Source organism: Pungitius pungitius, chromosome 3 (genome assembly GCF_949316345.1).
Source record: "Pungitius pungitius chromosome 3, fPunPun2.1, whole genome shotgun sequence".
Classification (NCBI taxonomy): domain Eukaryota; kingdom Metazoa; phylum Chordata; class Actinopteri; order Perciformes; family Gasterosteidae; genus Pungitius; species Pungitius pungitius.
This window is the reverse complement of record NC_084902.1, coordinates 6,416,947-6,432,563: the sequence shown is the minus strand read 5'-3', so window position 1 is coordinate 6,432,563 and position 15,617 is coordinate 6,416,947. Positions and strand designations below refer to the sequence as shown.

The window sequence follows — 15,617 nt, the reverse complement described above, 5'->3', positions numbered from 1 at the left end:
TGCCCTGAGAGGACGAGGAGGAGTAGTAGGAGGAGAAAAGAATGGCGACTGGAGGAAATAAAAGTGGGTAAAGTGGGAAGACCATGACATGGGAAAGGGAACGAGAAGGAAAGATAGCGGGGTCATTTCGTCCTCTTCGACCCGCATGTCTTTCCTAGCCGAGCCGTCGCTGTAACGCCGCAGGCAATGGCGGAGGAATCCATCAGCAGCTGTCTAGGTGTGGTCCACCAGCTCCACTGACTGGGTCCGACGACGGCCAGAGACTCACAGACTGCCAAGTTCACTTAGTGTGGGCGATAAAACTGGGACTTTGTCCAAATACTGAATGAAAGAATAACCAATGGAGACTGGAAATGTAAGTGGTCCAACTCGTGCTGTGAGAAGGGGCTCCATGTATCCAGGACTAGATCATTGTTGCACAAGGTCTGCTAACATCTTTTCCCCAGTTACGATGCATTTTTTCTCTAATAGCTTATTTTACTGTATCATTTCATTCTCGTGAAGTTCAAAACACAGGAGTGAAGACAGTTATGAAGTTTGTGGAAATTCTATGTAGGTTTACTGCTTACTTGCCCCAAAACACATATGGAACTGCAGTATTAATGTGCCAGTTAATTGATTAATATTCTACAATCATATTTGATACATGTATTTAGTATACACAGATTGGTTTAGTTTCTGTATAGATCCACTAATAAGACGATTCTTACCCAAGATTATATGTGATGAGACTCAGGTTGGGTGCATGTTAGCAGAAAAGGTTTATATTGTAGTATTTGTGACTTAAAAACACACAGATTATATATATATATATATATATATATATTTCAATAAAATGATGACTAAATCGATAGCAAAGAGTCAGTTATTGTTTTTAATAATGATTTCCATAACGATTCAAAGGTACTCTGTAGTACACTTACAAAGATTTATCAACGGCAATAAAATGATTAAAAAAAATCAAAACCCCTTCTTGGTTTCCCCCCCCGCCCCCCCCAATGGTGGTCACGCTGACCGCAGGCTCCCGGTATTGTCACGTTCCATCCCCGTCAGGAAAAACACATTAAGAGACCCGTGACATCACGAAGAGCGAGTGAGTTAGAGCTAATGATTGGCCCCCGCGGCCTCCTTTGTTCCTCTCCTCGCGCTCTTCCGTGGCGCTCAGCGTGTGGGCGTTCGACTGAGTCAAACCACGGGGACTTTTAATAAAACAAAACAAACAACAACAACAAAAAAAGCACCCGTTAACGCCCGAGTGCTGAACTAAAGATGTCGGCCCTTTTCACAACGCGGTGACGCACCAGAGAGCTGCTCGTCCAACTCCTTCCGCACAGGCTCCTGGAGCCTTGTGGTTCTCCTCAAATCCCATCAATGCTTCTACAATGGCGGCTTTCTAATGTGCTTTATTATTGCTTGAAGACAACTATGAACAGTAGATGAAACACACCCACAGAGGACGTGCACATGCAAATCCTCGCTCCGGGCTCCGTACTCTTCATTTTTTAGTGTCCTCGGATAAAACAAAAGCGTTAAAAACACAGCGAGGGTCTCGTTACCGCGGCCCGATCTCCCTTCCTGGTCCCGGTGGCCAGAGGGGCCGTCACAGGCACCGCTGAGGGCCAATTTGGAGCGAGGAGACAGAGATTCATTAATTGGAAGATGAGAAGAACTCTTGTTTGGCCAGAACTGCTGTTGTTCTCTGTGCCAGGTCCGTTGGGAGCCTCCGAAAAAAAAGCCTGTGAACGAGGCCCATGTGTCAGCGACAAAACGGTGCGGAATCCATTTTGGATCTTTGAATCACCAAAACCATTGGAGTAGAATAGCCGAGGTGAGTATAAAGCTAAAAGAAAATAGATCAAACATAAAATCCGATCGACGTAGTTGTCTATAACCCCCCCCCCCCCCCCCCTCCCCTCTAAAAAGCCACTTTGAAAGCCTCTGCATTGTCCCGCTGGAGCTCTGCAGTATATTCTCACATTTCACAGAGCATAGTGAAAATAATCAATGGAGCATCAAATATCCAAATATAAAACCACCTTCCAATATGACACAAATATGAAGCATCAAAATACATTCTACAGTTGTGAACATCAGAGAGTGAGGAAGCAAATCAAAACAACAACAAAGCGCAAAAAACAGTAATGGTAATTAACATTACTCATATTAATGCCTGTGGGGGAGCATAAACACAGCGAGGCATCCTTAAAAAGATGGGTTAAAGCTCTTTGTTACATTTACTAGACGTTGGCGGTGTTCAACAGCTTCAGAAAAACATTTTGAATTTTAGATTTGGAACACATGGTAATGTGTCCAAATTATTTCAATTACTCGTGTTTATCCCCCCCCCCAAAAAAGCACTTGATAAGGAGATGATTGGCACTGAGTGGAGATGCTGACAATGTTAACAAATGCAGAGATAAACCTGTCGGGATACTCCGGAATTCAAGCCAGACTACAGTGACATTTTTAAATAAATAACTAGTAAACATGTCGTTTTCATCTCAGGAATATTAATCTTCTGCCTGGAGTGAACAAATTCTAATTTAGAAAGAATACATGACCTTATACACACTAAGGCAATTCCACTTCACTTTAACTGGGTTTAAGGTACCCCATCTCCATTTTATTTTCATTGATGAGCCTGAATTGTAATAAGAACAACGCAGCGTTCCAATTCATTCAGCAAACACAAAGCGGATGTTTGCCTACAAGTCTGTGAAATGTCACATGATCATCTAAAGTGAGCAGTAGCAATGTAAATATGACCATTATATAACATGACATTTCAAATCCTCAGATTTTTAAGCAAGGCGGTATTATTGGGGATTTTTTTGTGTTTCTGTCTATCGTAAGATGATCTATGAAAAATATGAAAAAGCCCAAAGCAGAAAACAATGTCTTCCTGAAGTCTTCCACCTCGGCGGTTTCTTTGCTTCCCCATGATGCCCTGCAAGGACACCTCTGTGATCTACGGTGTGATGATCACAGCTCAGGTCGCTTTAATTCTCTCATCAAAAGAAACACTATTTTCACCGAATGTATTTCACAAACAATCAAATGCACAATACGGTAAATTCTGCCACTTGCAACCTGCTCTGTGCGCAATGACGCCCTAAAGACACACACAACCTGCTTAACAAGCGATTGCAGCTAATCCAGAAGCCAAATCAATACATACACAAACTCCTCCCTTACTTCTTCTAATCAATAAAATACAGACCTAAGACGAACCTAACTTCTTATCAACGAACTCCTTCTCCCATCTATGATCTACACAGAGCTCGAATCGTTTCGTTCTTTCCTTCTGTTGGCGAAGGAAACAGCCACGTGTTAAAACACTCTCCATTCAGTTATAAAAAGCAACACTCAAATCAGCAGCATTTGGAGCAACTTACAAAAACACAGTTGATGATTTCTAAAGACACGTAGCTGTGAGCCCGGAGGACTCGCTCATCAAACCAGCTGCAGTGTTGCCCATGGAAAAATATCTGTTTTTCCATGAATCATTTACCCGTAGGGATGCGTACCGTTAGGATTCTACCGGTACTGCTCATCAGTTTCTTTTAATTAGTGCGCAAAAAAAAGGGGAAGAACCAAAGTGATAGGAGTTGATGCTGGGCTGGTTGATCACAGCCTCAAAGTATATCAAAGAAGTAAAAAAAAAAGAAAAAGTAAGAAACCATTTGGAACAAGAAGGTGTTCATCGCGAGGCCTTATTTATAACAATTATGTGGGAGCCTCTGACAGCGGACTGAAAAAACCGTGCAGCTGAACCGTGTAAACCTATCCAACCATGTTTTTTTTGTGGTGTTTACACAGTAAACATGCTATCAAATCAGACAAATTGTTGGGGAGGGCGATAAGGGAGGCTGCTTTCACGCAGCTCCGCCACATCGGCCCGTCTCATCAGTACATCACCAATCTGCCCACGGATTTCCGATCCCTGCCACCCCAAAATGAATCCGAACGCACCTCGAAGCCAAGTGCTGCTGAAGAGGCGGCTCAGCAGGGGAGCCAAACAGGATTTTGTATATCAGGGCTCCAAACCAGGTCTGGATATATATTTATATTTTTATTCACAAAGTATACAATAAATGACCTTGTGTCTTTTTCCAGCAGATGAGCATGTCTGGATTAAAAGTATTTTTGAGGGCAGGGATTATCAATCCAATTCTTTAGAGTGCATTTATGAAAATAGCAGCATTTTGGGTAGAAATCATCAAGAGATCATCTTCCTGGTCAGCAAAACAATTTACTCATCAACATCGTCATGTTTTGGCAAAAATATATTATGAAAAAAAAATAGCCTTTTGCTGAGATCTGCTCAGAAAAATATGGGGTCAAATGTGGAGCACTGTTATTAGTGAACATGGAAAATGTTCAGGTGTAAAAGTCCCCAGACAGCTAAAGAGACGGGATTCAAATGATACAGGAGATTGAGTTTGTGCGCATCGTACAAATACAAAAACCTGCTTTATTTCTTTACTCTACGTGAGACCATGATCTCCATCCGTTTTAACGTTAACTTGACCACAAAATCAGCCGATGTCACAGGACTGAGGCCTTAAAGACACCAGGATGTGAGCACCTGCAGAGGTAGCACACGACCGCGGAGCCTCACCCTGGGGGGCTGAAGCGAGCGTTTAGAACTCCTACCCGACAACATCTCAGTAATAACACTGCTTTCGTTTTCTGAAGAGAGGTCGGGGCCTCCGTTATTAAATCAAGATGAGTAAAAGTAGAGGTAATGATGCACAGACAAGAACCGATTAGGTCAACAATAGTGACGGACAGCTCTCGTTGCATGCTTCTTTACCAGGTTGGCGCCTTAATCGGCAGGGCGCACATCTTAATAAACGGCGAAACCAAAAGTACCAGATAATCAATTGCACAAACACATCATCTCTTCAACTATCTCACAAAGCAGTTATGTCAGAAGTAGATTGGACTCTGATTGAAAGTTAAGACCGGGAGTACGTTGCAGACCAAAATGAGAAGATAACAATATGAGAAATATGGAATTGCACCTTCTTTGTTACTGGAAAGGATTAAATGTGTCCCTCATTACATAAAGAAAAAAGTTCACTTATCCTCCTGCAATCATTCTTGATGAATCGTCCACCGGAGATTACAGCAGGATGAAAAAGAAAAGAAAAACAATCTAAAACATTGTTTCAGATGTGCACCTTGTGTACATATGGATAATATTGCTTTAACACTGGAAAATATGGAATATTTATATAGAAAATATCCCAAACAATAGAAACAGATTTACATTTTTTTTTTCAACTTTTTTTTATGAAACCACGTATTTACCCACAAGCTATAAGCTAGACCCTCCCCTTCCCCTTTGGCACAATAATCATATTTATACTAATTATCATTATATTATAGAATTACAAGACATTTGAATAGGAATGGTCACTCACACATTCAGAGTAGTAACACAGTTTCTGTAGTCGTAACACATATTGATAGTGTATTATGTTATAACATAGTTCAAAAACATCTCTATTTTTCTTTTTTTTTCACCTTTGTTGATATGTAAATAAATAGACTTTCATCTGAAACAAAACAGAACCGTCTTTGCATGCCCTTGTTATTTACAGAATCCCTTTGTCTGTGTTTGTTCTTGCTGGCTACTGTGGAGCAGAGATACTACACTCACGACGAGGAATCGGACCGTGGATTTGCGTCTGCATCGGTCAGCAGAGGACGTGGAGACCACGATGGACTAATACACACAAAACTTAATGGAGCTCGGATGTTTGTTGCAACACCAACGGTCCGATTACCTCAAATCAAAACTAAGCCACGTCTATGCTGCAGACAACATTCCTTGTACACAACAGCAAAATGTGTTTGTATTGTGTGTCGCAAGCTTTCAGTTCGTTTGTTTGTTTCTTTGCTGTGCTGAGAGGCTTTTCCTCAGTGTGTGTGTGTGTGTGTGTATGTGTGTGGGGGGGGCAGTGGGCTAGTCTCAAGTATCTCAGCGAAGGCATTTCCCTTTGATTTCTTGGCACATGCGAGTACAATATATTCAATTTAAAAGGCATCTTAAATAGTCAAATTAGAATTGAGGACTTTTGGAAGTTATGCTTTTCTTCTCTTGAATTTTCCCTTTGCGATGATATACTACAATTGTTAAATACCGTTTTGAAAAAATTGTCTCAAACTCAAACATTTACCCCTGACATTTGGAATTTTTGGGATTGAGGGCCAGATCTTACTTGCAAGATGCAGAATGACATCCCGTTCCATGTACTGATTGCTGAGACGAGAGGATCGATACCACTCTCATAGTCCGACGGATCACAATAAACTTCTCTTTTTGCTCTGGCCATCTGTGTCTGAAAAGAGCGGAGACGTTAAAAAAAAGGTCTTTTCAAATGTGCAACAGTGTCCACTAACACGAGGGATGATTGTAATGCGGATTAATCCCATTTAAAGCACTGTCTTTGAGGACAGAGACACTTGTGTCACGCTGACACTTTGCAGAGAGAAGACGGCATGATTGGGGTCCAGCTGAGCCTTACATTAGGCGTTGTCAGATATCACACACTAACAATACGCTTTAAGGTTGGATTTCTGCCAGAAATCCATCTGAACAAGATTGAATGACTAGGATGTCTATGGAAAAACGCGGTCTGGTCCTGTTAGTCCCTAGTCTCCCTCCTTCTCGAGTCACGGACAGAGAGGTACAAAAGGTTTTGGTCCCAACTGCTTCAGTAATCATGTAGAAAATATACATTCAAACCTCTGAGGAAAACTAACTGGAAGAGTAGAAAAGACTGAAATTCTCGCAGGATAAAAGAAAGTACTGGCAGAAAATGGACTGAAAGAAAAAAGATTGTAGAGCTGAATAAATTCAGAAGGATGTTTGTGTTCCTCAGAGTAACATACAGTCTGGTATGTTAACACAATGCACTTTAGTCAGAAGGAATCTCTCACCAAAGAAAAATCCATAACCTCTTTTGTATATACAGTGTTTTCCCTTACATTATATGCGTTTGTGTGTCACTCCTATGCTTCTGTTTGTCTTTGTGTGTGTGTGTGCCCTTGAAAGCCTCTTGAATACTCTTCAATGTCATGTTGGAATACATCTCGTGAACTAAGACTAAGCAAAAACATACACACATGCGCGCACACACACACACACACACACACACACACACACACACACACACACACACACACACACACACACACACACACACACACACACACACACACACACACACACACACACACACACACACACACACACACACACACACACACACACACACACACACACAGCGTCTCTAATTAGTTGATAGCCATGTTACCTTAAGGCCACTACCCATACCTAAACGATATGTAGCTCTAGACCTTCAGCAATCAAAACACCATAAAGTCTTAGTGGCCCCCTTTTGCAGTTCTTCACGCCCCACTCGAGGGAAACTGCTTGAGGATTATACAACGTGGGCAAGCTTCTTACACTTGCATCTCACTGCAAACATGTAAACACAAACACGGCAGACTGTCACAGCCCGATGTCTTCACCGACCAGCCCTCAACGTCTCCTTTTCTCCAGCTTTTTACTCCACGTCGGGACGAATGAATTTCCTCTTCCCATCGTCCCAAACTCTTCCCTCATATTGACCGCGTTGATTCTGAGCGCTCCCCTTCACATACGCATCTCCTCTACGCGTCATCTCCGCCTCACAGTGAGGATGAACTCTGGCTGTAGTTTCCGAGTGTCAGTCTGCTGTACCTCGGCGAAGGGGGAGAGGGAGGAGGATGGGAGGGGACCGGGGGGAGACACAGCTCTGTCTCAGAGACAGGTGAGCCGCTGCTTGATGCCAGGGAGTCGCGGAAAGGCGACGGCGGAGTCAAAGCAAAGAGCTCCTCCTCCAGCTCTCCCTTCCTCAGAGGGGAGTTGTCGAGGCGGGCCATCAGCCCTCCCCGCATGGGGGAGAAAGAAGGGGAGGCGTGGCCGTGGGGAGGCGGCAGCGGGTACGGCGAATGAGGGACGGGGTGAACGAGACAGCCGCTCCGGCCCCCCATGCCGGACTCAACGGGTGGGAGTGGCTGGACGTCGGCGTAGGTCGTGAGGGTCGGGGCCATGGGGATTTCGCGGGGCAACAAGTAGGGGTCGGCGGGGTGTTGAGAGGGAGGAGTGTGCTTGTGCGTCGGAGAGGACGACAACATCATGCTGTTGAGCTCGCTGATGTTGGCGGTGAAGCGGTTCACCACGCAGCTGATCTGGTCCATCAGCGAACTCGGCGCCGGTCCCGGGCGATCGTCCACAACGACCAGCCGGCCGTCACTCCCCATGACGAGGGAGCCGCTGCTGGCGGGGCCGCCGCTGTTGCCGGGGCCGCAGCTGCCCCTGCCGCTGCCGCTGCCACTGCCGCTGCCGCTGCCGCTGCAGACGCTGCCCGGGTAGTTTGGGATGCCGGCCGTCGGGGACTCCTCCCCCCCGAGACCCGCCCCCAGCCGCTGGCTGACCGTGCTGATTGGCGAGGGCGTCTGCGGCTGGTACGTGATGGAGTAGCGCTCCTCCGCCTCGGAGAGATCGTACAGGGTCTTGTCCGGGCCAGCGTCGGGGTGGAGGGACAGTGAGGACATGGAAGGCAGGGAGGGCAGAGGGAGATGTGGGGGCAGGTTGCCCCCTCCACAGTAACGCTCCTCTAAGGTTTTGGAGAAGGGCTTGATCACCGCTGTCTGATTGTTCTCCTTCCTCTTGATGTGGAAGGACAGCCGCTGCCACAGGTGGTTACCACGCGAGCCGCTGCGCTCCGTCTGCGCCCACGACACTGATTTACCGTTGGAGCTGGAAAGCAGGGAGGAGGTGGGAGGAGAAAAGAGATTAGTTTATAAAGCATGGAGGTGGATTCAACAACTTCAGTTAATTAGTACTTCATTGATTTTGGATTTTTTAGAAGAACAAGTGGCAAAGTGGCAAAGTATATATATATATATATATATTATATTTAAATATTTCTTAAATCCTTAACTTCTTTTGTCAACTGAATGTGGGTAGGCATATTTAACAGTGTTTATACTTATACTTGGTCTATTCTTATTGGGAACTTGCAGTGTTTTTTCAGGTTTATCAGGATAGAACATCCAAAAGCATGTGTTAGTAATCAATTTAGTATTATGAGTCGAAACATGAAAAAAGAAAATACTAAATTTCATAAAATGTATTAAATATTAATAAATCATGCTAAAAACACTACAATAGCTGTTGCTGTTCTATTTTATTCTCTATCATCCTGCAGGAGCAATAGCAAGATACAAACATATTTATTTAAAAGGGTGTCGTTAAAAGAACAGTTGCACTTCATAAGGACTTCATAGTAATTTCATTACAGTTCATTTCTCTTTTTTCTTCATTTGTCTTTGTCAGGTCCTCTTGTCTGCTCTCAGTTTCTCTCTTTCATCCAGTTTTCTCCACTTTCACATCAGTCACTGCCCCCCCCCCCCCCCCCCCCTTTTCTTCCTCTCATCCTTTTGTCAGTTTAATTAGTGTGATTAATCTACAGTGGAACTTCTGATTAAACCACACACAACCGTGGCTGGGGGTGAAAAGAACTCAAATCAAGCATACATATGCTGCACCTCGACCTTCAGCTACACAGTGCTGTAATACTATTTGATCCCATAAATAAAGTCTCTGACCGAAGGCTTTGAAGCATGAACACATGTTGCACCGGCTTAAGGAGTGCTTAACTGATCTTATCATACGTACCTCACATCACACAGTTTTGAAGATGATTTTAAAGTCTGGTCAAGGTAAGAAATAAACTTCCTTCGCTCAAACATCGGGTTCAGTCAAATACTTATTTTTATCATATTTTTTTTTTTACATTTCTCCTTACCCCCTTCTGGTTTCCTGTCTGTCTGCGTCTGTTCAGACAAACCAATGACAGCTTCTCAAAGGCAACAGCCCCCAGCCCTGCACCGAGGAGATAGACAGCCCTGCCAATTACCAACACCCACAGGGGCAGACGGGACCAGAGGAGATGGAGAGGGAACGAGGGGAATAAAAGGAACCAAGATGGAAGCACTCCTGACATTTCTCTTAAGAGCGTGATTGAAATCTTGCTTGCCAAGCGGGGTGAGCTGGAGTAACGTGCTGACAAACGAAAATGTGTTCTTGTCTTTTTCCTCCCTTCTCATTCTGGGCAAGTGGCCATGCGTCACTCCTTTTGTGTCCTTTGATCGGTTCCCTGTCACGGTAGATGGCTCTTGGATGGCCCGAAGCTGGCTGTGAAAGCTATAAAGTCTCTCCTTTCTGCACTGTTCTTTTGGCCTTTTCTTCCGTTTCTTTACAATCACCTCTGCTTTTCATCTCCGAGTCCATCCTCTCACTGTTTTCAGATTTCCACTTGCTAATTTTCTCCTAAGCCCCCCCGCTCAGTTTACTGCCATGTCTCCATTAGGCAATTGTTTGCAGTTGCATGTCAGGGTCGGAGGAAAAGTCAAGCAGACCCAGGGGAGCTCAGAGAATCAATCTCTCAGAGAGCTCCAACACACAGACGCCATTAATAGTCTCGGAGTGGGGCCATTACAGAAATGGTGCCTTGGACTGTAACTGAAAAGTAACCTGGCATTAACATGGCCAATGAGCCTCTAGTTTTACACAAAGGGACACACACACACACAGACCCACGTACCTGAGAGTCTCTCCGGTGGAGCCTCTGCGTTTCCACAGGTTAACCAGACTCGAGGAGCGGCTGGCGGCGGAGGACGATTTGCCGTCGCCTACGTGCATGCGCACCACTGTGCTCGTGGTGAAGGCACTGCGCACATTACGCTCTGGTTTGGCAAGAATGATGTACACCTGTTGCGAAATGAAACACAATATGTGTTGGATAATATTGCGAAAACAGTTCTTAAAAAAGCAACAACCACTCAATTGAATAGTAAAAGCAAAACTAAAGAACCAGCAGGTATGTGTTCATATTGAATACAATTCTGCAGTGTAGCTCCATCTTATTCTGTCCTTCTCTATATTACACAGTATTCTAAAGTAGCCTTTTCACTTCAATGTAGGCAGTTGGTAGAAAAGAAATTTAAAGTTTCTAATAATTCATTTGAAAAGGGAGTTAAGTGGAACACATTTTCCATAACATGGTGTTCACTGGGTATCCTGACATTACCAGTCTAAATTAAAGGCTCACTGTTGGGAGTGTTGATCACAAACAAACAAACAAATCAAATTTAAGTATTCACATGGAAACTAAAAGCAGAAAACACAAGTACACAAATATGTACAAAAAGTAGAATGTATACAGTTGTTCTAACTGTTCTGGAAGGAGGACACAAACATGAAACACGGACCACACGGCTGTTTTCAAAATGATTCAAATTGACTTAAAAGTTTGAAAAAAGGCAATAATGTCTAGCCATAGTCCGTAGTACTTTGAGATAACTAAAAGTCTGTCCTCTCTGTCACGACACAAGTGTACGCCAGGTCAGCTGACAGCCAAGATGTTTGTGCGTCAATGTCCAGATAATCTCGTGGTGCCTCATGAGATAAAATGTATGTCCTGAGGTGTAGCACATGATGGCCTACATCCAAGATTGATCACCAGCACCTCAAGCTCCCGCCCATTTTAGTACGATTACCTCCAGCTACATGATCCAGTACCAGAGAAGACCTTTGGGAAGCCTTGATACATAACCTGTGTGTGTTGTATATCTCCTACTTCCAAGTATTATTTAATAAATCTCCAGTTTAATGATTTTACACCCGTATCGAGTAAGATTTATCTAACAAAGTTAGATTGGGTGAAGGAAAGACACTGAGCTGGTCCAAAAAGAAATCCTGAGTAACAATATGTTCTTACATAAGAAAACGGCAGTAAAATATATATATACATATAAATATCAAACCCGTGAAATATTAATGAAAGATTGTAGTTGGCTTCATCCTTACCTTGGGTACAAACATGCAGCACAGTGCCACCGTGGCACTGAGGCTGACACTGAAGCACATGGTGATAATTTTGTAGTTGGAGCCAAAGTATATGGGTACAAACGCCAGCCAGATGATACAGGTGGTGTACATGGTAAAAGCAATGTACTTAGCCTCGTTGAAATTAGCTGGGACATTGCGAGTCTTTTAGAGAGAGAGAGAGAGAGAGAGAATAGAGAGAAATTATTAGCAAATATTCCTCTCTTTATCATTTTTAAATCTTTACCATTACAGTCACAAATATAATGCCGACCTCACCATTACAGGCAGGTGAATTGTATTGTTTTTCTGTGCTGCTGTGTTTATCAGCACCGCTTTGGTCTCCATTTAGAATTCTACTCTCACTCGCTTCAGAAAATGGATGGCTGCAGGCCACCGATAATCAAACACTGACTTTATAATGTGTTTGGCTCAATAGAATTTGATTTACTGCTACAAAAAGGTAAATCACCTAACACAATCATTCCTGTTTACATTACGCATGTGTGACTTTTCATATAAACAGCTTCTTGAAGCAAGACATGCATGGAACCTATTGGACATATGTGTTTAGTGAATGTGTTCCTACAAAGACAATCTGCCTCCAACAATGTTGATTTGAAGCTCTAAATGGTACTTATATGACTACTACGATAATCAATTGATAAATTCTGTATCAGAGAAAAAACTAATGCAATTAGATTTTAAGGCGAGTAATGTACAATAGTTACAAACATTTTACCTTAAAGGCATAGAAGGTGCAGCTGAGAATGAGCAGGCCATTGTATCCCAATGGAGCAACCACTCCCAGGTTAGTGGTGTTGCAAATGAGGTTGACCTGGCGGATGCTGGGGTAGTCATGAATCACCTGTCGAGACATAAGGTGAAGCAGCCAATGATAAAAAGAGCAATCGTTACAGGCAATTATTTTAGTGAATAATGTTCACAAAATAAAAATAACAGATAGACTTTTTATCTCCCAAAACTCACACAGCAGGTTGGCTATGTTAACGTGTTCTTTAGTCTTTTAACAGGCCACTCTCCCACTCACAATGCCTGCCACACACACACACACACACACACACACACACAGCTTACCGCAGGCGCCTCCATGAGGAAGAGAGCCACGATGATGCCCAGCTGCAGCAGTATGAGGAGGAAGGCAATGATAAGCTGAGCGCAGGCAGACATGAAGCGAGGTTTCTTCGTACAGATCTTCTTCTTGCTGCCTGCCAGGATCCGGGCGATGCGGTTTGTCTAGAGTCAGATGGCAAACACTGTCATGACCTTGCAATAAAATATATACTGTATCTGTATTCTGGCCACCTGCTTGATGCATTGCCAAACTGCTCGGTGTTCTTTTGCAGACATACTAATGCTAGGTATTGCACACTGCTCAAGGTGGAGGAAGACGGTTGCAGTTCTCTGCCTGTAATGAATCCTACCTCCCTGTTCCCTCAGCCCTTGTTCCTCAACCCTCGCGGGACAAGTGTAGGAAAGACTTGTGCCCTGCTTCTGAAGTTATGGTATCCCCTCATTGGAACCATTAGGGAATGTAAGGTATAACAATCTGCAGTACAGGTGGAGTATAGCCCAGTACTATTTCCCCGTTTCCACTTGATTATATCCGTTCCGTTACCACCCGCTGACGGGGCTATTCCCTGCACACACGTCTACGACTGTAGCAGGTTAGCGTAGATCAAATGACAGGGTATGCGAAAGCGTCGGCCAGAACTTTGACAGCCTTTCCTAATGCTTACCTTGGTGACCAGGGCAGAGTAGCTCATGGCGGGCGACAGGCCGATTCCCAGTCGTTGGAGGTAGCAGTGGACGACGTGGGGTTTGGTTATGAGGCTGAAGGTACACAGGTACCCCATGCAGATCCCCGCCAGTATTATGTAGCACAGCTCCCTACTGGAAGATTTCACAACAGGGGTATCGCGGAACCTGAAGACAATCAAGCACAACAAGCCAGAGACTTGTAAGGGAAAACCTGCCAACATACTGCAATTAAGTACTTAGAAACCCAGTTAAAAAGCAATAAATTAGAAAGTGAATAAATTGCTAAATTAGGTATGCGAGTTGGGTAACCCGTCTTGTCCAGCACTGTTTGCTTTTTTCTAGAGAGAGGAGAGATTCATTACCTGATGAAGACTGCAGTGACGAAGAATGTGAACATCAGACCGAGGCAGGCAAAGACAACAGCAGCAATGGGTTCAGGGTCTCCCCACCGCAGGTATTCCACTGGGATCGGGTCACAGCCTGGAGATAGAAGTGGTTTATGAGACAAAATAAAATCAAAGACTCATTCAAGACACACATTTCATGTGTGTGAAGCCCGGTGACCAGATAATATGGAGTGAGACTGCCATTCCATTGAACTGTATGTTCATCCTCTACCGGATATGACTTTCCTTTTCCTTACGTGACTCCTATAACCTTTGACCCACATCTGTGGCGGGTTGAGCATCAGTGTGCAGCGCTTGCTACGGTGACCGACACCCTGCGGGGGTCAGGGAGTGAGGGCGCTCACTCACTAGTGTCCACGTTGGAAAGTCTCAACAATTAACTGACTGAGCAGCACTTCCTGCAGTAAAAGCCAGTGTCTTGCTAAACTCACTAGTAATTTGTGACTATATGTGTGTGTGTGTGTGTAGATTTGACTAAACTGAGTGAGTATTTGGTTTTCGTCAATCCGTAAACCACCCATTATCATAAAGAGGATTTCACTTTTCTTTCCTGCTTCAGTGCCCTGTTGGCTTTTGACCATTGCCTCTCTTTCTTCTACCTCCAATTGTGTCTATTTCTCACTTTCCTCCTCCTCTACCCCCCCGTCATTCAATACTCCTCCTCATTTCTCCCTAATTGTCTCTCATTCCATAACTCTCTTCCTTCTAGGCAGGGGCATGAATCATTGTTAATTAATGGGACATGTCTAAATAGGAACCATCTTGACACTTGCTGAAACACCTGGCTGGTTGATCTAGACATATTGTGACATCAGGGACGACTCTTTCTAAAACTTTGTCCCTATACACATGTTCACTTTTAATTTCACTTTCTCTCTTCTCCATTTCTCTCTCACAGCTACACATAAGCACTTGTTTGTACAGGAAAAGTAATTTAAAAAGTCCTAAGTGGTCTAATGACTGAGTCTTTACCACGGTCAATAAAGTTGATGAAATCGGTGAAGTGGTTCGGTCTAGGGGCGTAAACAGCAGCCTAATGGCTGAGGAGCCACAGGGACAGAAACAAAAGAGATGAGCACTCTGCAGACGATCAAGCTAATCTGCAGGCTCATGTAACCTCAAAGTAATTTCAGTAAAACTGGATACAAATTGAACACAACACGCTCAAGTCACAAATAAACCTGATGTGGATGTTAAAAAGTTAGGATGTATCTGTTGTGCCGGTTTGCTCGTCTAAATGACCAGATTACTAAATTACCAGAATACACGCTAACGAGGGGTGTCCAGCCCAAACTGTCTGTATGGCAATGAGAAAGTCAAATTGAAGTGCCTTTGTAGTTAAAGGTTGATAAATCTACCGAAATCATCTTTAAGTATTGAACATTATGCAGTGAGTGTAAAACAAACCACGTCAAAAATCTTAAACAAAGACAGAACATCAACCTGGTAAGAAATGGAGCAACAAAATCACGGATCAG

General features: G+C 43.8%; 1 protein-coding gene across 4 annotated transcripts in view; it reads right to left on the bottom strand.

The window, feature by feature from the left end:
- Window positions 1-1,900: 1,900 nt before the first annotated feature.
- grm5b (glutamate receptor, metabotropic 5b) overlaps window positions 1,901-15,617 on the bottom strand; it is a 52,741-nt gene continuing 39,024 nt past the window's right edge. For all 4 annotated transcript variants that reach the window (XM_037448850.2, XM_037448939.2, XM_037449027.2 and 1 more), the window contains 7 exons: window positions 14,095-14,212; window positions 13,711-13,897; window positions 13,049-13,207; window positions 12,693-12,818; window positions 11,933-12,115; window positions 10,668-10,834; window positions 1,901-8,818 (listed from right to left, as the gene is read on the bottom strand). In XM_037448850.2, the coding sequence (XP_037304747.2) occupies window positions 7,705-8,818; window positions 10,668-10,834; window positions 11,933-12,115; window positions 12,693-12,818; window positions 13,049-13,207; window positions 13,711-13,897; window positions 14,095-14,212 (2,054 nt within the window). In that variant the 3' untranslated portion in view covers window positions 1,901-7,704. The remainder of the gene's footprint in view (window positions 8,819-10,667; window positions 10,835-11,932; window positions 12,116-12,692; window positions 12,819-13,048; window positions 13,208-13,710; window positions 13,898-14,094; window positions 14,213-15,617) is intronic.